This window comes from Phragmites australis, chromosome 24 (genome assembly GCF_958298935.1).
Source record: "Phragmites australis chromosome 24, lpPhrAust1.1, whole genome shotgun sequence".
Lineage (NCBI taxonomy): Eukaryota > Viridiplantae > Streptophyta > Magnoliopsida > Poales > Poaceae > Phragmites > Phragmites australis.
In genome coordinates, this window is record NC_084944.1 from 13,146,118 (window position 1) to 13,171,130 (window position 25,013).

The 25,013-nt window shown below is 43.7% G+C and overlaps 1 protein-coding gene across 2 annotated transcripts; it reads left to right on the plus strand.

Annotated features, from left to right (window-relative positions):
• Positions 1 to 7,185: 7,185 nt before the first annotated feature.
• On the plus strand, positions 7,186 to 15,846 carry LOC133907108 (vacuolar-sorting receptor 3-like). 2 transcript variants are annotated; one of them, XM_062349133.1, is made up of 13 exons: positions 7,186 to 7,600; positions 9,611 to 10,303; positions 10,489 to 10,577; positions 10,741 to 10,810; positions 10,893 to 10,976; positions 11,069 to 11,145; positions 11,230 to 11,311; positions 12,764 to 12,846; positions 12,938 to 13,004; positions 13,764 to 13,892; positions 13,973 to 14,082; positions 15,450 to 15,551; positions 15,662 to 15,846. In XM_062349133.1, exons 1-12 carry the CDS (start codon positions 7,297 to 7,299, stop codon positions 15,546 to 15,548), a joined length of 1,887 nt encoding a protein of 628 aa, XP_062205117.1. In that variant the 5' UTR covers positions 7,186 to 7,296; the 3' UTR covers positions 15,549 to 15,551; positions 15,662 to 15,846. The 2 variants fall into 2 exon arrangements, with proteins under 2 accessions (XP_062205117.1, XP_062205116.1); XM_062349132.1 differs by having other exon boundaries at positions 15,450 to 15,846.
• The last annotated feature ends 9,167 nt before the right edge of the window (positions 15,847 to 25,013 follow it).

Here is a 25,013-nt window from a genome sequence, read left to right on the forward strand (position 1 = left end):
TGGCTAATTTTCAGGACACATTCACGCGCCCCGGCCTGGAGTGCGACCTCCATGCCGTCAAGTAGCAGGAGGGGGAGACGCTGTGGCGCTTTATTCAGCACTTCAGCCAGGTCCGTAACACCATCCTACGGATAACCCCCCACGCTGTCATTGTCGCTTTCCGGCAAGGTGTCCGCGACGAGCGGATGCTCGAGAAGCTAGGCACGCACGAGGTTGAGACCACCGCGGAACTTTTCGAGCTGGCCGACAAGTGCGCTAAGGCGGCAGAAGCTCGGGCTTGGCACGTTCCGCACCCTGAGCACCCCGCCGCCGATCAACCAGGTCCTTCCCGCTCCGACAAGCGGGAAAAGAAAAAGAGAAGGAGGCGCGAGGCTGTCCCCGTCGAGCCAGCCTAGGGCCCTGCCCCGTGGGCCGGCCCAGGAGCCCGACCGCTGGCAAGCACGCCGGGCGGCCGCCGACAGACGGCCTGCGCCCGCGAGAGCCCCGGCCCCAGCCCCTCCTAGGGCTCCGGCTCCCGCAAGGGCTCCGGTTCCCGCCAGGGCTCCCGCTCCGGCAAGGGCCCCCGCTCCTGCGGGGCCCGAGCCGGGGAAGTGGTGCCCGATCCACCAGACCAGATGGCATGATCTCACGGAGTGCCGCACGGTCAAGGGCCTCGTCGTGCAGCGCCAATGGGACCACGACGAGCTCCGTAGGGGTGGCGACGATGAAGCCGCCCCCAACAACGCAGAACTCGGCTTCCAGGAGCCTGAGCACACCGTCGCCTTCATCGACGGAGGCGCGTACACGCCCTCCTCTCTCCGCAGTGTCAAAACCATGCGGCGTGAGGTGTGCTCGGTGACCCCGAGTGAAGAGGCCGCAAGGCCTCTGAAGTGGTTAGACGCACCGATCACGTTCAGCTTGGCCGACCACCTCGCCAGTACTGCAGGCATGGGGCGACTACCCCTGGTAGTGTCCCCCACCATCTGCAACGTGAAGGTCAGCAAGGTGCTGATCGACGGGGGTGCAGGCCTTAACCTCCTCTCCAAGGAGGCTTTCGAGAAGTTGCAAGTGCCCTCCAGGCGCCTAAAGCCGTCACTCCCGTTTTACGGGGTGATGCCCGGGCACTCCCTGCCCCTCGGGCAGGTCGAGTTGCCTGTGACATTCGGGAGCTGGGACAACTTCCGGACGGAGAACATCATCTTCGACGTTGTGGAGCTCCCCCTCCCCTACAACGCCATCCTCAGGCGCCCGGCGCTCGCTTGGTTCATGGTGGTTATGCACTACGCGTACCTCACGGTCAAGATGCTGGGCCCAGCAGGCCCCATCTCCGTGTCCGTCGAGACCAGCAGCGCCGTCTCCTGCGCCGAGCAGTTATACTCGGCCTTGGTCTCAGCCTGAGCCGAGGTCGAAGGTCGTCCAGGGGGCCCGGGACCCTCTACATCCAAACCCCGACTCGCTGCCGATGCCTCCGTTCCTACAAAGGAGGTGGTGGTGGGCGAAGGCGCCTCCCAGGTCGTCCGAATCGGCGGTGACTTGGGCGGCAAATAGGAAAGCGCGCTCGTCGCCTTTCTCCGGGCTAACGTCGACGTGTTTGCTTGGCAGCCGTTCGATATGCCCGGGATCCCTAGGGAGGTGATCGAGCACCACCTGGCTGTGCGCCCGGACGTACGCCACAGAAGGTCCGGCGGCAGGCGCCCGAGCGCCAGGAGTTCATCCGAGAGCAAGTTAGCAAGCTCCTTGACGCCGGATTTATCCGAGAGGTCCTCCACCCCGAGTGGCTGGCAAACTCAGTTATCGTCCCGAAGGCCAACGGTAAGCTCCGCATGTGCGTGGACTACACCGATCTAAACAAGGCTTGCCCCAAAGATCCTTTTCCTTCGCCCCACATAGATCAAATTGTAGATGCGACCGCGGAATGTGATCTTTTGTGTTTTTTAGATGCAAACTCTGGTTATCACCAGATTCGCATGGCCATAGAGGATGAAGAAAAAACTGTTTTTACCACTCCGGTGGGGACTTATTGCTATGTGTCGATGCCTTTTGGTTTGCGCAACGTTGGGTCTTCTTTCCAGCGCGCTATCCGCATCACCCTTGATTCGCAGGTTGGCCACAACGTCGAGGCCTACATCGACGATCTCGTGGTCAAGTCCCGAGACCGCGCTACCCTGCTCGAAGATCTTGCCGAGACTTTCAATAGTCTCCACACTACCCGCCTGAAGCTCAACCCCGAGAAATGCGTCTTTGGGGTACCTGCGGGCAAGCTCCTCGGTTTTTTGGTTTCCAGCCGAGGGATCAAGGCCAATCCAGAGAAGATCCGGGCCATCGAGCAGATGCGACCCCCAGCTCGACTCAAGGAGGTTCAGCGTCTCGCCGGCTGCATGGCGGCCCTCGGGCGCTTCATCTCCAAACTTGGGGAGCGAGGACTCCCTCTCTTTAAGTTTCTGAAGAAGACCGGTCGTTTCAACTGGACGCTGGAGGCCGAGCAGGCCTTCCGCGATCTGAAGAAGTATCTCACCTCACCACCCGTGCTGGTGGCCTCATCTAAAGGTGAGCCACTACTGCTCTATGTGTCGGCCACTCCTCAGGTCGTGAGCATGGTGCTGGTGGTGGAGCGCGATGAGTGCACGGGGTCAGGTGCTGGGTCCCAGCTCCCGGCCACCCCCGAGCACTCCCCCGTCCTCGCGGCTCCCCCCGAGCAGGGGATCGAGCCCGAGCACTTGGTGTCAAGATCCGAAATGATGGTATCGCCTCAGGCGCGTAGCACGTTTGGTGGAAGTCATGATGGCGTTATGGCTTGTCTCGTCTCTGCAAAGAGGGATGGGCGGCCATTATGGCACGTTAGATCAATATTGTGGTAAAAACGAGTACAAACGGGAGTGTGATCTTTTAATACCCACCTGCCCAGCGGTTTGAGTTCACTCGATAATCATATTGTAGTTAAAACCATAACGCTCAGGGGATTGCATTCTCGAGTATTCAGTCGAGAACGAGCCTTACTCTTCAACTGACTTCGTTATCAAGTACATGGTCGAGAACGAGCTTTACTCTTCAACCAACTCAGTCATTGAGTACATGGTCGAGAATGAGTTTTACTCTTCGTAATACCATATTTCTTTTATACGCTTTTTGTAAAATTTTATCTAGCTCTACGTTGATCACGTTAAATAGAACCAACGGAGGCAAGTGTTGGTTCGATGATGGACAACTATACCTCAGGAGGCATAATGGCACAAAGATTGTCACACAGCTCACGCCTAACAACCAAAAGGGTTCTGAAGTCCTAGTCTGCCTTGCATGCGCTCTTTATCGAGTTCATGTTTGTATGCTGATCGAATGTGCAAATTGATAAAAGTACGCAAAAAATTCGATATGTTTTTTCTTTTTCTAGCTCTGTATTATTACGGTCTTCTCGTGTACTCGAGGGCCGCGCATCTAATACCTTATTTAGTTAAGATTTCAGGTGTTTGATAGATGGGTAATCGTATGGTCTTGAGAACGATGACAACATATAAATTATTACATCTACTTATGCTAATCCTATTTCATCGACAAGAAAATAGATGACAAAAGCATAATAGATTGGTAAACTGTAGTCTTGCTGCGTGCATTCTCAGATCATAGAATGTGTTTTACAAGTGCTAAAACAGGATGGATCATCAGTCTGAGGAACTCCTCTCACTATCGTCACTAGGCAAACTAAGCCTCAATGACTCGACAAAAAGCCGGAACTACCGGCTAGATGCTTTCTACAAGCTTTACGGCCTCCTCGCTAGCGCAATTAAACCCGATTGTCATCAATGAGGTATCGAGCGTGGGGTTATAGCTCTTGAGAATACCTAGGAATGTGGCGGCGCTTGGAGAGGCTGCTCGGGACATAAGATCAAGGGTCTGCTCCTTCAGCTCTTGAAGAGCCAGGGCATCAGCATCTCTCTGAGCGATGGCAGCATCCCTTTCAGACATCATCGCTTTTTTTTTTCAGCTCGAGTGGTGTTCACTTGATTCCTGAGTCTATTCCGATACTTGACATCATCGTCAACCTTCTTTATTGTGTCAATAAGACGTTTTTCCTTATTGCTATAGGAGGACTCAAGGCCTGAAAAAGGTAAATCGAATAGTAATTCTTTGTTAGTCACTCAATAATAAAATCACCCACTTGTGGTTAGTGATAGACTTACGTTCAATTTTCTCCCTCTTGGCTTCGAGCTTCTTGTGGTGGTTGGCCTCGGCGGCAGCTACCTGAGTGCTTGTAACCTGGAGAAGAGTTTTTATCACCACCCACGGATCATCGGTCGGGATTGATATTGAAGTTTTGTTTCCTCTGAGCTGCGGGTCTTCTTCGGTCGCGCTCGAGGTAGGATCTCTAATTGAAGCTGAGGACGAGTCAACCGGGGCAGTTAGCCTCGGATGACTGGTCGAGACGCTGGCAACCTTGGTTTGCGCCTCAGTCGATATTCTGCATGTAAGGATCGGTGACGTCCTAAGAGGGGGGGGGGTGTGAATTAGGACACTTAGAACTAAACCGGCTCAAAAAATAACACAAGATAAACCTATATCAATTTCTATCTAAATATGCTCTAGGTTTATCTAGCGTGTCTACTCTACCGATTAAGGAAACTTGCAACCTATCTAGTAAGGTAAATTGCAAGAATGTAAATGCGGAAGTGTAAAGAGGGTAGAGAGAACAAACTCGGCACAAGGATTTTTATCCCGTGGTTTCGATGGCATGAATGCCACCTCTACTTCACGTTGGAGCTCCACAAAGGATATGCTCCCGGTCGGCACCCGGTCACGGCCTTTGAGCCACCAAGTCACAAAGACAAGGCCTCTACCCGGATGAGCCACCAAACCACCAAGGCAAGGTCTCACCACTAGCCTCTCTTCCGGTTCCTCGCCGCCGTGATCACTTCGGAGCTTGCGCCACAAAGGCAAGGGTCTCCGCGTCCCCGCACAAATACCTTGCCGCCTCTCCACACCAAGTCGGAGGGTCAACAAGCTTACCGGCGAGTCACCAAGACTCCAAGGTGCCGGCGTACCACTTGGTACAAGTTAGGATTACTCCTTGATCCACTCTTTATGCAGCTATCAACTAGCTACACTCTCTCTAGGCCTACAAGCACTAATCACTCTCTAATGGTGTGCTTAATCGCCTTGGATTTGATCACTTAAGCACTTTGGTGGCTTGGATGTCTTCTCTACATGAACTTCTCTGGACTTCAGCACCTTCAAATGACTGAGTGGAGGAGTATTTATAGCCTCAAACCCGCCAACTAGCCGTTGCCCCAACGGCTCAGAAAATTATGAGCACCGGATAATCCTGTGATGATAGTAGTACAAGCACCGGATTATCCTGTGAGTACATTAGAGAAACTAGCCGTTGGAACCCACTCAAACTCAACTGTGAGCACCGGATTATCCTGTGATGAGTTAGTTAACACTGGACAAAAGCACCGGATTATCCTATGCCCATAAGTTCATTTTGGAGCTCTCTGCAAAAATTAGTCCGGTGAGTTCATTTTGTGAGCACCGGATTATCCTGTGAGGCACCAGACTTATGTTGATTTGAGCACCGGAGTTATGTTGATTTGAGCACCGGATATTCCTCTGAAGCACCGGAGTTATGTTGATTTTGAGCACTGGATTATCCTGTGAGGCAAATTTCAGCATAACTGTATTTTGGGCATAACTTTTCGCTCCGAACTCCGATTTTGATGATCTTGGGCTCTATTGAAAGCTTGTGAATAGATCTACAAGATTATACAAAAATCCATCCCATTTGATCACATCAAAATTCATTGTGAGCACCGGATAATCCGGTGAGGCAAATTTCAGCACAACTGCGTTTTGTATTTTGGGCATAACTTTTCGCTCCGAACTCCGATTTTGATGATCTTGGGCTCTATTGAAAGCTTGTGAAGAACTCTACAAAATTATACAGAAATCCAACCCATTTGATCACATCAAAATTCATGGAACAAGTCGAATTCATTCCTTTCTTTGTTCCGGCTTCGGTGACTTCTCTTTTGTTGCATCCATGAGACCTACTAAAGCATATACTTGACAAACATGTTAGTCTTATTGACTATGTTGTCATTAATCACCAAAATCACATACATGCCCTTATGTAATTTAGGCAATCAACCTAAGGGCATGTTTCCTACACTGCAATCAACAAAATAAGAGAAGAGAGAAAAAAGGACCGCTAATCGACCAGTCCAGATTAGAATTCAGGACAAATCTCTTTGAAATTCAAAAGTGCGAAATGATGCTTGACTTTACCCTTTTTTTTATCACCTTCTTTGTTCTTGGTCCAGAAGGCGAAGTCGGTGGAGGAGTTACATATATATCAGGACTGTCAAGATTGGATTCGTTTTAATCATTTAGTGGCTGTGATTGTTATGATGAGATATGGACTAGCATATGACATGTCGAGAGACGGACATTAGATATCTCTCATCTTATTAAACAACCATCCAATATAATTAATCCAAATACAATTTAAACGAGTTCTCACACCTTATCAACTTTATCCTAATCTAAAGAGTTTGCCACTAATTCTGACCCTCAAATCTTTCAGTAATGGAAGTTACATTAAAGTACATTGATGTTATGAAAATAGTGGTGCTTGTTGCACTTTATAAGCTTCCGGTGTGTCGCATTTTGTAAGTAAGGTTAGATCAGACGGTAGCTAAAGGCGTGTTTTGTTCACCCATCGAACCGATAACGTCATTCCCCCGTTCCGTTACTCTTCAGCCCACACCCCTTGCTATACGCGTTCTACAAACCTGACCGCTTCACCCTACGGATGGACCCACATGGTCAGCCACACACAGCTCGCGAACCAACTCCACTTCCCTACGGGCACGCAAGCCAAATCTCCGCAGACCCCGCACGCGAAACACATGCACTAAACAAATGCGAAAACGGAACCAATCACACACAAGTCGGTAGTCACCCACGACCCCACTACCGCTGTTTCCGAGCACCCACCCACTGACAGGTGGGTTCACATACGAGACCACCCCACGTGTCAGCATCAGTAAGATACTCTTCTCTCATCCTAAATCTACCTACACCCAGTTCACAGATCTTACGTCACAAACCGGTTGTGGGTTCGACATGTCAGATACACGTGCCACGAAAACCAGGTCCGCGAAGTCGGCACCAAGCATTTCACACCACTCGAGATAGCAGTGGGAGCGAAAAAGAGTGAAAAAGAAAAAGAAAAAACTGCTCCGCATCTTGCCCGTTGAGCTTCGCTTGCTTCCGATCTAAACCCTCGTCGCCCCCCGCCGCGCCGCCGCCGGAGCTCGCCACGCGATGGGCGCGCTAGGGTTTTGGCGCCGGCGGGTGCTGCTGCCGGCGGTGTTGTTGCTCGCCGCGGCGGTGGAGGCGCGGTTCGTGGTGGAGAAGAACAGCCTGATGGTAACGTCGCCGACGTCCCTGCGGGGGCGGCGCGACAGCGCCATCGGCAACTTCGGCATCCCGCAGTACGGTGGGAGCATGGCGGGCGCCGTCGTCTACCCCAAGGACAACGCCGACGCCTGCGACGCCTTCGACGGCAAGCACCCCTTCCGCGCCAAGCCCGGCGCGCTGCCCGCCTTCCTCCTCGTCGACCGCGGGAGTGAGTGCCCCCCCCCCCGGGTCCCGATCCCTCTCCTGCTGTCCTTTGCGCGGTCGATTTGCGTTTCGTTTTGTTGTTTAGTCGTGCTTGGAGAGGTGGGAGATGGCGATTTAGCTGTAATTAATTGGTTCGTTGTATGGATGTTTAATATTTATTTTCTGGTTTTGTCGGTGGTGTGATGAAAGGTGGTGTCTAGCTTCTTATAGCAGTCTTTCTGGTTAGAAAGTGAGCATAACTGTGTAGTGTATTAGTGTGCTATAAATAGTACCGAGTTTGGTTTTTATCGTCTCCTTTTAGTGGCCAAGTAAATTGGTGGATCCATGCATTGCATATGCCATATGGGCTCCTATATATAAAATGCTTAAATTGTTACCACTTGGTAATGTTTAGCTGTTTGGATAAATTTACAGGTTGATGATATAGTGGATTTCGCTGTTGTGTAAGCTTGAGTGAATTCATGAGGTGAATGTGGGTCTTACCTATTTTTAGTTAACTTAGTGATACGAAGAGTGAGGTAGGTGTTTGTGGTCCTTGTTTGTCGGAACGGGTAAGATATTTCAGATGGTTTTGACTTAAAGCCTCACCCTATGTTGGGAATTGCATTACTGGTACAATTGATTTTTTTAACCATGCTAACTCAACTCAGTGGATAATTGTGCATTGAACCAATTTGAAAAATAGCTTATCAGGAAACTGTAGATTCTCTGGCGTGTTTGGGGATTAGTTTGTATTGGTGCAGAAAATTTGCCAAGTTTGACTATCTCATCTGCCTTCCTCTGCATTAGCTGTTTTTTTTTTAATCTTAGGAACTTATCGGTTACACCCAGTGGTTTGTTACATTTGACTTTTTGACCTTTTTTTAAAGATCTTGGTTCGTGATATGGGCTAGCTAGAGTTGGGTAAACATTCGTCAGAGTGAGGTCGAACGGCGGTGACCGGGGGTAGAAAGCGCTAATGGAAGAGAGCGCTATAGGGAGGAAGAGACTTGGGAGAGGGGAGACATTAGGCAGAGGGAGTACTCAAGATAGATGGTATCGAGGGACTTGATTTTTTTTGTTAGTCATTGCTTACCCTCTCAGGGAGATGATGTTCTCTTTATATAGAGAAGTCCCTAACAAGACGTGCTAATCAACTAACTGAACAATGTGGATAATAGGTAAACAAAGCAAGTAACCTGCAGCTATCTAATTATCCATGCACCTACATAGCTAACTAATGCATCTAATGCCTAACAGACTAACTTTAGAACTAACTAACTGCTGCACGCGCCATGCTTCTGTTGCTTTGTCGTGCAGGTGTAGCTGCTGCTCCCTGGCCATGCACCACCTAACAGACCCCAAAGCTATAACAGTTCGAATGTCTAGTGGTATACTTTTTTTTCAGATATTGTTCTGATCATGGCGGCTTCTTCTTTCTTCTGTTTGAATGTATGTTGTGTGCAATCTTGATTAGTTGAAGTGCCATGTTTGGCCGTTGTTTCCTATTCTCCGTCCTATCTCACTGTGCTGCACTTGCGGAGCTTGTACAAATTCGTAGTGGGGGCCAAGCTTATAGGTATATGCTTAATTTAGCACTTTTGTTTGTAAGAAAGTGGTGAGAAACTGAAAATTAGTTTTTACTTAAGCAATTTATAAAATTAGGAGGGGCCATGGCCCCCTTTCACCATCAAGAAGCTCTGCCCCTGCTGTGTTGCTATCTTCTGCCTTTTATAAAATATTATCCTTCTGCACAAGTTTATAAACTCCATCTTCAAGTATTTTTGATAGAGTTGTATGTCTCCTGACCTATCAGAGTTAATTTTGCAAGCTCAAGTGGTGGTAGTAATCGTGTATCGAGTTCCTCTTATCTCTGTTGAATCCTGTGATTAATTAATTTTCATTTCAAGGAAGTAGCAACATTATAGTCCAAATTGGAAACCTTCATAGTGCATTACCGTGTAACCTTCATCTATTTTTTAGTTGCTCAAGCATCTTGTAAATCTAATCTCCTTCCTCCATATGTGGTTTCCAGATTGCCTATTTGCTAGGAAGGTTTGGAATGCGCAAAATGCTGGTGCCTCAGCAGTGCTTGTAGTTGATGACAAGGATGAGCCACTGATAACAATGGATTTACCTCGCGAAGATGATGAGGCTGCAAAGTATATACAGAACATAACCATTCCTTCTGCGCTAATAGATAAAAAATTTGGTGAGCAGTTGAAGAAGGCTGTTAAAGATGGTGAAATGGTTAATGTTAATCTTGATTGGAGGGAGGCTGTTCCGCATCCAGATGATCGGGTCGAGTATGAGTTATGGACAAATAGCAACGATGAATGTGGCCCTAAATGTGATATGTTGATGAATTTCCTCAAGGAATTTAAAGGAGCTGCCCAACTTCTTGAAAAAGGCGGCTATAGTCAATTCACACCCCATTATATTACTTGGTACTGCCCTCAAGCATTTGTGATCAGTAAACAATGCAAATCCCAATGTATAAACCATGGTAGGTACTGTGCACCTGATCCAGAGCAGGATTTTAGCACTGGCTATGAAGGAAAGGATGTGGTGGTAGAAAACCTCAGACAGTTATGTGTGTTTAAAGTTGCAAGTGAAAGCAAAAAACCGTGGGTCTGGTGGGATTATGTGACTGATTTTCACATCAGGTGCCCGATGAAGGAGAAGAAATATAACAAAAAGTGTGCAGAAACTGTCATCAAATCACTAGGTTGGCTCAAAGCTTCCTTTACTAAAGCATGCGTGTAACCGTATTTACTTGATTGCAAGTTTTAATATGATCAGTGTCCACTTGTTATTCCTATTTGTTACACACTTAAGATCTGCAACTTGCAGATATATTGACATCACTACTTCAATATACTTGTAATAGCTGTAATGCTTCCACACTTACAGGTCTTGATGTGAAGAAGGTGGATAAGTGTATGGGAGATCCAAATGCTGATTCGGATCACCCATTGCTTAAAATGGAGCAGGATGCTCAGGTAAAGTGACCTATCAATACATAGTTTGTTCTAGAGCTTTTATAAGTAAAACAAAGCACTCCAGAGTTTTTGTTTTTGGGAAAGTCACTGCAGACTATTTTCAATGACCGTTTACCATCCTTAATCATCTTTGTGGTTTAATTTGAGCTGTTATATTGTATAGATTGGGAAAGGTTCAAGAGGAGATGTTACTATATTGCCTACTCTTGTTGTGAACAATCGGCAATATCGAGGTAAATGTTCCACGGGAACTTAATTTAAAACTTACAGTCTTACATTCACTCTAGATGATTTTAACCTGGAAAGAACATACAGGGAAGCTCGAGAGGAAAGCTGTCCTCAAAGCTATTTGTGCTGGTTTTGAGGAAACTACTGAACCGAATGTTTGTCTGAGTGATGGTAAGAACTAAGAAACTATTCTGCGCCCAACCCACACTGAGTAGGTATTTTGTTAATTGTGGGGTGCTAATTCTTGAGCTGTTTCAAAACAGATATTGAAACCAATGAGTGTCTGAATGACAATGGGGGCTGCTGGCAAGACAAAGCTGCTAATGTGACAGCCTGCAGGGTATGTGTGGATAAGTAGAGATTTTCATTGACTTCGCTACTCTACAATTTTCTCACTTTGATGTCATCAAACACTCTTATTCAGGACACTTTCCGTGGCAGAGTGTGCGAATGCCCCACATTCAATGGTGTGCAGTTTAATGGTGATGGCTACAGCAATTGTGAACGTAATATCTTCTGTTCTCCAATACCTAACTTCGTTTTTGTTCAACAATATAACCTATGTCTCAGCTATATTCACAACATGCATATAGGAATGTGTATTAATACAAAAAGCTTTGCATATAGGAACCTATGTCTCAGCTATATTCACAACATGCATATAGGAATGTGCATTAATACAAAAAGCTTCGCATATAGGAATGTGCATTAATACAAAAAGCTTCCAATGTGTAATTTATGTTAGCTTTGAAGACCCCACTTACATTAGTAAGAGAGGAGTAATGAAACTATGGTCAGTGAACAATTTTCCAGTTAGTGAATTCTAATTTATCAATATGCAAGTGCGTCTGCATTCAGAGAGGCCTTTTGTGGTGGATTAGTGGTGATTTGTTAGAAGGAATCTCCACACTAGTGAAGGCCGGCCGCTGGCCATTAGATGGATTGCGCTAGATAGCACTGAATTTTCTGTGTCCTTAATGGCTAGTTCCTGCTTCCCACAGCTATCTGGTTTAAGAGTAGAAGCAGCACCGAATCCAGCTGAATCTGCAGCTGCTACTGGAAATTCAACGTGCAATTATGAACGTGCTGTCCTGCCCTTCTGGATTAATAAGAACTGTCCAGAAACTGTTCTTTGGGATGTAAACCATCGTCAAATGGGCAATTTTAAATCTGCTAAGTAGTGCTGAGATGTTGTTACACTTAGCCTGTTAATCTTTTATGAACTTTAGCTCATACTGTAGTAAGTACCATAGGAAGGAAGCTGGATGGCAGCGGCTGGATCAGTAAAGAGAAGAGGCTAGACCTGAGGAGAATTCTCCTTCATTATTATTTTGCTCATGTCACAAGCATAGGCTCTTCTGTTTAAATAGAGAACGCTTCCTAGCAATTCGATCAAAGAGAGAGAGATAACTAGGGAAGATATCAATCTAGGAAACTTGGAAAGTGATAATTCGTCAGCTAATGTAGAGTCCCTCAATCGTAGGTATTGTTGCACCAACTGCCATGGTAGTCTTTCTGTTTGTATTTTAATGCATGAAAATATGTAATGAAAGGTGATCAAAAGAAAGAGTGAAGGTAGCAGAACACATAGCGTTGAATGCACTTGGAAGTGTCAAGTCCACTTGCTAGCTTCATTTTCTTAAGTTTATCCAGACATTCAATATAAATCTGCATGGTTAATTACTTAATTCCATGCTCAAAAGAGGTATATATAAATAGGCCAAATGTAATTCAATAATTTCTATGCACGAAATTCACAAAACATTTGTTTTCTAATGATCTATAGCTCCATCAGACTTGTAAGCATTGAGCTTTTGCTCCACCTTGGTATGTGGTTGCCTTTCTTTTGATTGTGTAATATGCATCCCTTTTTGCCATGAACTGAATCATGCACAAGTTTGTTCTCTAGACAATTTATAAAAAGAGATGTTTATAATAGCCATCAATATTATTTGCAGCTGCTGGGCCAGGAAAATGCTTGATAAATCATGGTGGGTGTTGGCATGAAACTCGTAATGGAAAAACATTCTCTGCTTGTCAGGTAGGTTTAACGCTTGTTACAGAATATATGTGATATGCTATTCTGAATATTGACATGTTTGTTAACTATTTTTTTTTAAAAATTATTACAGGAATCTGGAGATGGGAAATGCCAGTGCCCAGCTGGTTTCCGAGGGGATGGTGTTAAAAAATGTGAAGGTACTGTGATATACCACTATAAGTTGCCTGCGCCTAACTTTTGCCTCCTTTTGTTATAGTTCTAAATGGGGAAGAATAATTTCTGTGGTGTTCAAGTTATTTCATCATTGAACATAATTGACATTAAAAGGTTTCTGTGATGTTCTCATAATTACTTGCCTTAGTAACTATATGCGTAAAACTTGGAGAAGTGTTCTTTGGAAGATATATACTTATTGCACATTAGACTTGTTTTGTCAATACTTTTTTTCTTGACATCTTTTGCAACATTATTTACTTGTTTAATCCCCTGTGCATGGAACAAGGGGCCAATACTTTTTTTCTTGACATGTTACTCCTAATAAATCTGAATTCATCTCTCTGACACTACTGCCATGAAGTTACCAATATGAGTATTGGGTGAGACCAGTGTTACCTGGACACGAGTGTCCAATTTTTTTTGCCAAATCGGACACCTTGAATCCGAGTTGGATTCCGACACCCGTGTCAGATTCCGAGTTGTATTTCGTGTGTCCAAATTTTCTTTGCTGAATTGGACACCTGAATCCGAGTCGGATTCCAACACCTGTGTCTGTGTCCAGGTAACACTGGGTGAGACACATTGCCTTGAAAAACTCGTCTGCACCTAAAAGTCAATATGCCCGACACCCATATTGGACTGTTTGTAGTATTTATTGGTTATGAACCAGATATTTAGTGCAATGCAGAAGATACAACATGTCTTAAAATCCCTATCTTACTTTTTTATTCACCTTTCAGACATTGATGAGTGCAAGGAGAAAAAAGCTTGTCAGTGTCCTGAATGCAACTGTAGAGATATATGGGGTGGCTATGAATGCACTTGCAGTGGAGACCTTTTGTATATCAGAGAGCACGACACTTGCATAAGTAATTTCTAAACTCAACTGATATTTTTACACTATCTTTAGTATTACCAATTGTATATAACTTGGATGATTAATCTGTAGGCAAGACAGCAGTTCAGGCTAAAGCAGCGTGGGCTGCAGTGTGGGGTATCTTGATAGTCTTGGTTGTTGTGGCAGCAGGGAGTTATATTGTATACAAGTACAGATTAAGGGTAAGTTAGCTTCAGCATAGCATTATTTTCATTCTTACTGTTTTTATTGTTGAACCTTTTTTAAAGATGATTCTGCTAACAGTCTGTTCCTTTGCTTAGGAGTAACTACATTTCCTTAAATAAATTCGTACTCCTAATTACTTACCCTTAGGTTGATGTATTGTCCCTGTTATATTCAGTTGATGTCTGGATCTGTGTTGCCAAGTCTAAATATATTCAACTAGTGTCTCATTGAGACACCCAAAAAGTACATTTATGATCAATTGATTCTATAAATTCATGCTATTTTAATTATTACAAAACAAGATTTGATTATTGATGCATTTAAAATAGTAGTGATAGAAAAAACCTAATATGTCACCGCAAAGCTGATATCTCATTATTTTTGTTACTCACTTGTATTTGTCCAGATCAATTTTAATCAGTTGTACTTCACCACATAGCATTTTACCACATAACAGATAACGTGCCACTCTTGCTTGTTATACATGCCTTGTTGCATGTGGTTGTGACAAGCCACTCATTGGAATTATGGTTTTTTGGAAAGCTCAGTAGCAAATTCAGTATTAATGCCTTCCTTGGCACCAAGTCTCTTCTGCCTTTTTTGTGCCCATGTATTGCTTGCTAAATCTGGAAAAGGGAGAACTGGTCGAGTTCTTCGTCAGTTGACAAAACCGTGTTTAAAAAAAAGCAAAAAAGTACCATTTACTTTATAAATCATACTCCCTCAGATTCCAAGTTGTTTAGGACATCGACACGGTTTCCAATATGGAACTTGAGTAGCAAGTTCTATGAAAAATGTATTATTTTAAATAGAAAGTGATATATATTATGCAAGTATTTTTCATGATGAATTTAGTAATATCAATCTTATATTGTCAGTCTAAGTAATTCTTTATATATTGACGATCAAAGCTAAAAAGTTTGACCATGAAGAATCTTAAAATGAATTGGGAGTATATCTTTCTAGATTTTTGTACCTGGTTGCTTGTAGCATGTTTCAATTGTTCTACCACACATTTCTTACCACTGTTAGGCTCGTATGGGAATTGCAGCAGTTACAAGGGAGTGAATGGCTATCATATTTAACTTGCATATAAAATGTGACAGCTTTGTGGTCTCTGATTTTGTGCCACCTAGTTTGCAACAAAAGGGTCATGAATGACTATGCATACCTTTTAGCTGTAACTTGTGTTTTTGCTAGCTAATATTCTCATATATTTCATTGGCTGTCGAAGTTTTACGTTCACTGCATGAATATTTCTCGTACTGATGACTCAGGATATTGTAAATCTACTTCAACTATATGTTCATTCTTTGTTTTGTTTAGTAATGTCACTATGAATTTCGTATTTTATTTCTTTCAGTCATACATGGACTCAGAGATCAGAGCTATCATGGCGCAATACATGCCACTGGACAATCAAGGAGACGTCCCAAATCACACACACGAAGATCATTCATAGAAGGTCTGTTTAAATGCACATATCATTCAATGTCAGGCCCATATGGCCTGACTGACACCAAGGCAGAAATGTAATGTTTGAACAGTGATGAGGTAGATGAAATGATAATGCAGGTGAATAACGGTTCGATGATCGTCACCTGCTAATTTATCCGGAGCAGTTTCATGGCACGTATCACTGTAAGCTCCATTTGCGCAAGTGTGCATCTGTAGGTTTTCTGTTGACCAGCATTAATAGATTTTCTAGGTTGTTGGTTTGTGCAAGTGATGAGGTATACGAAATGAATGTGTTGTTGGTTTGTTCCTTGTCCATGTAATAGCAGCTTTCGAATTTTCTACTCAATCGTGCACGGCAAGACCCTTTGAACAACGTTGTTTGTAGGATGTAACACCTGCTCTATACATGAGTTATCTTGGAACATTGGAAATGAATAATGACCAGCGATGTTGTGACCAGGGGAAAAATGTTACCACATTGTTTGCTAGAACTCGTCGGTTCCTAGTAACTTGATTTGCTGTCTTCACATTTTGTTGATTTATTGTGCTGTGTCTGTTAGATATACATATTGCTCTATGTAATATCTTATATTATAAGGGGTTTTTAGCATATCGTTGTCTGTATATGTGTATATATAATGATTTAGAATCTTTAGAAAAAACAAGTTATTATTTTAAACATAGTATTAGAGTTAGGTTTTTCTCAGGTGTAGCAACTTGTCCAAAACCAATCTAGATTTATTTCTACTGGCTCTCATCTTCTTGTCGGCTGATACCTCTCGGTCTCCCTCCTGCTTGTCGTCCCTCTGCTCACAGTTGTGTGCTACCTCCTATTGTCTGGTCGTGTGCTTCCACCTGTTGTAGATCTGGATGTGCCCCTCGGTGTGCCTAGATCCGAATGTGCTCTCTCGCTGTTGGCTACGGGTTATCTCAGTTTCTCTTTCCTCAATCGTTAGATGTTGCTCCTCTGCCTGATGGTCATCTCCCTCACGTCGGGTTGCCCTGCTCCACTGATCGGGCTGCTCTGCCTTGCCATCGAATCCACTGCTCCGCGTCACTGCCAGTCTTGCGACATGTTGTGGTTGGGCAAGAGCAGCTAGCTACTCTTTGTTCTTATCTGAACAGATAGCTACACTGTAAAAAAAAGCCAAAAACAAAAAATTGCAACAGTCGTAGCTTCTTTTGCGCCCTCTTACGCTCTCATCGTCATTTGCCATATCATCAGGTTGTCATCGAGCACCGTTTCAATTCTTCGGTGCTCGGTAATTTTTTTATGGTGCCAACTACCAGGATTTCGCTTAACATATGCGTATTCACATGTGATATTTTCATATTTGGGGTGTTCTTTGTTGTGATGTTCTTTATCCGCCTTCCCTAGAGCTTTCGACGGAGCCCGTGCAACTGACTGTTGACAAAGGAGATAAAACAGCTATTGACATCACCACAACTGCTTATGAGAAGGTTGTCTCCGCCTATCATGAAGCTTTAGAGCTATATCGTGATTAGTTGTTAGACTGTGCTCAGTGGATGGATGATGATGCTTGTGCAGCGTCTATTCTGATTGCTCGTGTGGAGTGCAAGTTTTCTTCTGAGATTGTTAAGTTCTCTGTTGCCTTTCAGATGTTGACTCATCTTCGTTAGACCTTGAGCCATCTGGGAACGTTCTCTATATGTCTGTTGTTTGCCCGGAGTAGCCTCTTCAGCAGGCGATGCCACAGTTGATGCGTTCTATGCTTAGATATCGGATGTGTGGCGTTAGTTGGACTCTCCTTTTGTTGTTGGTTGCCATTCTTGCTAGTGCTGCTTGGATCTGTGTGCTGAACGTGACTTTTGACACCTCTACGAGTTTCTAACTTGCATTCGTCCGGAGTTTGAGTAGTGTCAGGCTTAACTGCTTGCACAGCATCCTCGTGTCACGCTTGTGTAGGCTCTTACAGAGCTGCACTCAAAGGAGACTTGTCTATATGGTTTTGGACTGTTGTCACTTCCTTCATTGCTGGCTGCTCATCCACTTGTTGCACCTACGTCTTCGACTACACCATTGTCTGCTCCTCGTGCGACTCCTTCACCACTTGTGGCCTCTTCAGGTGGTGGTGGTCATTCTCGTTACGCTTACTGCAGTAGTGAGGGCCATGTTCAGGCGAATTGCTACCGGAAGAAGAAGCATCTTCAACGTTCCTCTGGTGCTTCTACCTCGGCTATCTCCTTGACTATTTCTTTGACCGACACTCAGCAGAAGATTGTGACGCTACTTTGTTGCTTGGTTGCTACCTCTGTCTTTGCACCAACATGTTATGTTAGTTCTGCTATTATCTCTTCTGTCACTGAGAGACCACCTTATGCACAATCAGGTACTTCTCCTTGTATTATGTACTTAGGAGCATCTTTTCATATGACTTCTGATTCTTCCAGTCTGTCTTCTTTGCATCCTCTTGTTTCTCCTGTTCATGTTGTTACCACTGATGGCACTTCTCTTTCTGTTGCTAGTCGGGGCACCCTTAGACAATCTCCAACCATATTCCCTTCATTTCATTCCCTTCCCGATTCCCTTCTCCGTTCTCATTCCCTTTATTTCCTCTCATCTCCAACAGCTTCCCTTCGAGGGGAATCGCGAAGGGAAAGGAGAGAGAATCCTGTCCTGGAGGGAATGACCCTGAGAATCCCGTCGTGACAGGAATCGTGAAGGGAAACCGTTGGAGTGCTGAAGGGAACGAAAATCCCGTCGTGAAGGGATTTTGGTCCCTGAAGGGAAACCGTTGGAGATGGTCTTAGCACTTCTCTTTTTAGCGTTCATATTGTTGCTCATGTTCCTCAACTCACCATGTAGCTCATGTCAGCTTGTCAGCTCACTGACCATGGTTGTCGTGTTTTCCTAGATTCTGACTTGTGGTGTGTTTAGGATCGTCGCACAAGTGCTCTGGTTGGTACTGGCCCCCGGCACCATAATTCTCAGCGTCTGTGAGAGCTTGATTGGCCTCGTCTTCCTTCCGTCGCTGCCGTCGATCTTTTTGTTTCCTCAACTACTAACTCCTTCTAGTAGTGGTATCATCGTCTTAGTCATGTTTGTGGGTCGTGTCTGTCTTCATTAGTTTGTCGTGGTCTTTTAGGGTCCTTAGATTGTCATGGTTGTAAGCTTGGTAAATAGATTCAACTTCCTTATCCTCATAGTGAGTTAGTATCTCAACGTCCTTTTGATATTGTTTATTCAGATGTATGGGGTCTGGCTCCCTTCGTTTTGAAAGGAAGTCATAGCTACTATATTATCTTTATAGATGATTTCTCTCGTCACACTTAGATTTATTTCATGTCTTCTCGTAGTAAGGTGTTATCTATATATAAGCACTTAGCCACTGTGATTTGCACTCAGTTTTACACTTCTATTTGTGTTTTTCATGCCGACTCTGCTAACGAATTTCTTTCTAGACATCTTCTTTCCTTTCTTGCTGAACATGGCACGTTGTCGTAGTTCTCCTACTTTGGAGCTCATTCTCAGAATGGTGTTGATGAGTATAAGCATCGTCATCTCCTTGAGATTGCTCGTGTGCATATGCTTGCTTCTTCTGTTCCACCTCATTTTTTGGCTGAGGCCGTCTCCACTGCCACATACTTGGTCAATATCCAATCCTCCTCTGCTCTTAAGGGTGGGATTCCTTCTGAGCGTCTATGTGGATATCTTCCTGACTACTCTCTTCGTCTTTGAGTGTGTCTTTCTTAGCTACAGTGCTGAGCATAAGGGTTATAGGTGTTGAGACCTTATTGCTCGTCGGATGTGTATTTCTTAGGATGTTACTTTTGATGAGTCTTGTCCCTTCTATCCTTGGACCTCTCCTTCTAATTCTTCAACTTCCTTGGTCGATCCACTATATTTTCTCACTTTTTCTGCTATACCCATAACCGTTTCTTCTTCTCTTCCCAGGGCATCTTTGGCGCCTCCTCCTGTTGTGCCTTCTTCGGTTAGCCTCTACCTCACATACTCCTTCTAGTCTTGTTGAGCTTTTTTCCTTCCACTGCACTCATTGTTCTTGTGCTGCCTTACATCCTATTGTATCACTTTATGAGGAGCCTTCTTCTTCTATTGATTCAGTTCCTCCTTCCTCTCCTCGCTACTCTCTTCGTGATCACCATTCTTACCGAGTTGTCTTGTTATCGTGATATTGTTGTTCATCAGGAATGACAGCATGCGATGGCAGAGGAGCTTGCTGCTCTTGAGCACACCGACATATGGGATCTTGTTCCTCTTTTTCCACATGTTCGTCCTATCACGTGTAAGTGGGTTTACAAGGTTAAGACCCGCTCTGCTGGTTCTCTTGAGCGCTACAAGGCTCGTCTTGTAGCCTGTGTTTTTTAGCAGGAGCATGGTCGTGACTATGATAAGACTTTTGCTTTGGTAAACCACATGACCACAACACACACTCTTCTTGTTGTCGTCTCTGTACGTCAGTGGTCTATCTCCCAGCTTGATGTCAAGAATGTCTTTCTTAATGGTGAGTTGCATCAGGTCTACATGCACCCACTGTTAGGGTATTTTGTTCCTGAGGGCATGGTTTATTATCTCTGTCGCTCTCGCTATGGTCTTAAGCAAGCCCCTTTGGCTTGGTTTGACCACTTTTCTTTTGTGATCATTACAGCTAGTTTTTCTACTAGTAATCAAGATCCTGTGCTCTTTGTTCATATTTCCTCTCGTGGTCGGACTCTTCTTCTGTTGTATGTTGATGACATGATCATTATATGAGATGATTTTGAGTACATTACTTTTGTGAAGGCTCACCTCAATGAGTAGTTTCTTATGTCCGATCTTGGTCCTCTTCGCTACTTTCTTGGGATTGAGATTTCTTCTACTTTTAAGAGATTTTTTTTCTGTCTAAAGAGAAGTATATTCAAGATCTTCTCCATCTTGCTTCTCTCACTGATGAGCGCACTGTTGAGACTCCCATGAAGTATAATCTTCAACTTCGGTCCACTGATGGAGAGCCTCTTGCTGATTCCACTCGCTACCGTCATCTAGTTGGGAGTCTTGTTTACCTTGGTGTCACTCGTTCTGATATTTCTCATGCACTGCACATACTCAGTCATATCGTTTCTGCTCCCACTCAGCTCCACTATAGTCATATCATGTGTGTTTTGCGCTATCTTCGTGGAACTATATCTCGTCGTCTATTTTTTCCATCCTCCAACTTTTTATGACTTCATGCTTATTCTGACACTACTTGAGCTAATGATCCTTCTGATCGCTAGTCTATTTCTGCTTACTGTGTTTTCCTTGGTGATTCTCTCATTGCTTGGAAGACTAAAAACCAGACCACAAATTTTCGTTCTAGTGCAGAAGCTAAGTTGCAAGTCATGTCATTGCTGACAGCGAAACTCAGTTGGTTATGGTGGTTACTTGAGGATTTTGGTGTTTCTTCTTCTGCACCTACTCCTCTTTATATAGAAAATACAAGTGCTATCAGTATTGCTCAGGATCCGGTGAAGCATGAGCTCACCAAGCATATTGGTGTTGATGCTTCTTACATACGGACACATGTACATGATGATGTGATTGCTCTTCAGTATGTTCCTTTCGAGCTTCAGTTGCTTGATTTCTTCACGAAGGCATAGAGTATAGCTCAGCACATGTTCTATCTCTCTAAACTCACTGTGGTTGATCCCCTTTGAGTTCAGAGGGGATATATATATATATATTCAACGTGCGCTAAATAGAACGTGTTGGAAAAACAAGTATTCAACATGTCAGAAAAAACAATAATTTACTCCACATCTAGAAAAGCCAGAAAAACCATCCTGCAATAGGAAAAAACAGTAATTTTACTCCTGCAACTGGAAAAAGCAATACATATACCCCACTCCAGCAATCAGAAAAGACACTCCCGCAACCAGAAAAAAACAATCCGTTGTTTTCCGATCAAGAAATAGGGATTTTCCGATCTTAGAATGACTATCTTCCATTCATTGAAGAGGGATTTTCCGCATCCGGAAAATCTATCACTTCTAACTGAAAAAAATCGTAAGTTCACTACTGCAACCGACCAAAACCGTTGGCTCCATGATTTGCACGCCATGGAGTTCGAAAATGAATACCATTTGGCTCAACCTGGCATGATGTATTTCTCTCTAGGTCATTTGTACCCTCTCATTCTCTCTCCTCGCCCTCTTCCCTCTTAGATCTAGCGAGTACGCCGTCAGATTCGACGAGTGCGAGGGAAGAGCAACGCGCCCTCTCCCGTGGATCTAACCAAATCTTCCCAAGTAGAACCATCAAATCAATGCCACATAGCTTCCCTCCTCATTAGATGCATGTAATCATATGATCAGATACGTCTATTTTTTGTATTTTTGTTCAATCGAATGATTTAGTTATGTTCCAGTGGGTTTTATGATTGGGCATACGGCGTCAGATCCAACGAGTGAGGGGAAGAACGGCACCACCTCTCCCGTGGGTCTACCCAAATCTCTCCCATAGTTTCCTTCCCCATTATATATAGGTAATCATATGATCAAATGTGTCGTTTGGTTATTTTTCTGTTTTGGTTATTTTCTTGCTCAACTATTTGGTTATGGTCTAATGGATTTTTTGATTGATTTAATTTTCATGTAATCTAGAGTTATCAATTATCAAGGTTTTGTGATTTTTTTGGAAGGGGATTTTATATTGCATCGTTCTTGTCCAATTTATTCTATAAAGATGTGTTGTTCTTTACTGATCAATATTTAATCTGGCAGGTAAAGATCCATAGGAAGTGAAGGCTAGGCCAAAGAATCGGGGCATAAGCAGTAGCATGCATTGTCAAACTCTTTTTTTCTCCTTTTGTAACTATCACTAGATGTTCTAATTGTTGTACACTTGTAATTTTTTATTAGTCGAGGATTTCTTGTTTAGAGAGAAAATCTCGAAGGTTGATATTGCCTATGTACTCCATGTATGGTGTAATATTGTGAAATAAATTAACATGTGCAAATTTTTGGTTTCATTCTTTGTATCATATATTGTCCGGTCATGCAATAATTATTTTTCGGCCACGCCAACATATGTTTTCCGGTCACATCGACATATGTTTTCCTATCACACCAAGTTATGTTTCTAGTTCAAGCCAAGAGATGTTTTTCGATTGAGGAATAAGTGTTTTCCGGTTTCTTAATAGGCGTTTTTCTATTTTATAACATGTGTTCTCTGACTTTCCTATTTTATAATGTTTGTTTCCTATTTTATAATAAGGATTTTTTGTTACGAGATGAAAATTTTATGCATTTCCCACCCACATACCTGTTTCGTCACTCCAACACAAGTTTGTTGTTCTTTATTTGAAGTATCTTTCTTGTATTATAATGTGTGTTTTTTCTATTTTTCCCACTTGCAAGCCTATTGGGACGCTTCAGTAAGTTGGATTGGTTCGGGCACTGGTATGTGGAATATTATTTAAGGTGCAACGCTCACTCGGGGTGTAGAATATAGAATATACTATTCTACACCTCGGGTTAGCCCAGCCGCGTTAGCTGGGCAATCCAGTCGGCCCAACTCCTAGCCCCCTGCGCCACATGCATATGCGCCCTGACCCCACGCGTGCCCCTGCCCACGCACCACGTGCTTGCCCCTCGTGACCGCGCCCCCATGAGGCCACGCCATGCCCATGTGTCGCTTTTGCTCCGCTGCGCATGTACGAAGTCCGGACCTACCGTGCAACTGTTGCTTCTTCTACTGAACAAGATGTTCCTGGTGCTCCTGGTGAAGCAAATAGGATTGAGTAGAATAGTTGATGTGGAGATGATGTACTTGAAGATCATCTTCGGTAGTTTTTAATGAAATATGTTTTATTATCATAATATCTTTTATTGATACGTTTCAGTAGTGAACTACCCCTTCCACCCTTCAGTAGAATTATGGTTCAGTACTTGCAATTTAATAGACATTCAGTAGTTTTGAAGTTTCACTAGTTCTGTAGTTAATGGAAGTTCAGTAGTTCAGTAATTCTTAGTAGTTCAGTAGTTCTTAGTAGTAGAATTAGCTTAACATTAAATTGTTGACTACTGAATATCTGACTACTGACAAACCTAGAACTACTGAAAACTACTAAATACCTAACTACTGACTAATCTAAAACTACTAAAACTACAAAATACTTGAGGAATACTGACTAACCTAGAACTACTAAAACTATTGAATACATGACTACTGAAAATACTGAATACTTGAGAACTACTGACTAACCTAAAACTACTAAATACTAAGTACTATTGACTAACCTATAATTGTTGAAACTATTAAATACATTAGGACTACTGACTAACCTAGAACTACTAAAACTACTGAATACTTGAGGATTACTAACTAACTTATAACTACTAAAACTACTGAATACCTGACTATTGACTAACCTAGAACTATTGAATACCCGACTACTGACTAACCTAGAACAACAGACTAACCTAGAACTACTTTAAACTACCAAATACATTGAGGACCACTGAATACTTTTTTCACAACTGATAACTACTGAACTTACTGACATCATAAGAACTACTGATGATTATGGGATGAGGGGGAGGCTACTACTGGCGTGAATGAGTTAGTTGCTTAAAAAAAAAATCTGCACATACAAAAAATCTCATGCATGTCGCCCTGGTGTTGCGCGAGCCACATGCACTTGAGTGGCCACGTGATGCCGGGAGCGCACACTAGCGCTGGTGTGGGACGGGGGCACAGGCGCGCGGGTCTGGGCACGCTGGGGACACGTGGCGGGCATGGGCATGAGCACGAAGGCGAGCGTGCGGGGCTGGGGCTCGCAGGGGACGTGTGGCGGGGTGCGGGCACAAGCGCATGGGGACACGTGGTGGGCCGCGGGGGTGGATATAGGTAGCTATTCTACACCCTATATGTAGAATAGTATTACCGTGATATATATATATATATATATATATATATATATATATATATATATTGGTCTAAAGTCTTCAGAAAATATAAATTGTTATTCTTAACAGTATCCTCTAAATCATCCTTGTTCATATAGTTGTAGTGGTGACACTATGAATATAGACTGAAAGCATCCAATATCTACAATAGTTATGACCGGACTGCTAAAATATCGTTTTCCAGAACTTGTGTTTTTATTGCGGGAGCTTTTCCATTTATTTTCCTCCTTGTTTTTTGCTGAAATTTTGTGCGCTACCTATTTGAAATTTTCCAAAACACATGAAACTTGCTGAAACATTGTTGGCGCATGAATTTTAAATGTTCTAAAACATTGCTGACATATGGCCGAAATATACTGAAACTGTTGAAGCTTGTGACACTCAAAGTGTTCCTTGAGAAACATGTTTGAAACTGTGAACATGAAAATCAAACGTATGCGAGGTGCTGTTTTGTTGAATTATCTAGTTGAAGAACAGTTCCCAAGTAGTTCTGTATTGGCCTAGGTGTTTGCTGAAAACTTATGATATGGGTTTGATAGCTGCAGAAGAACATGTGGAGCTG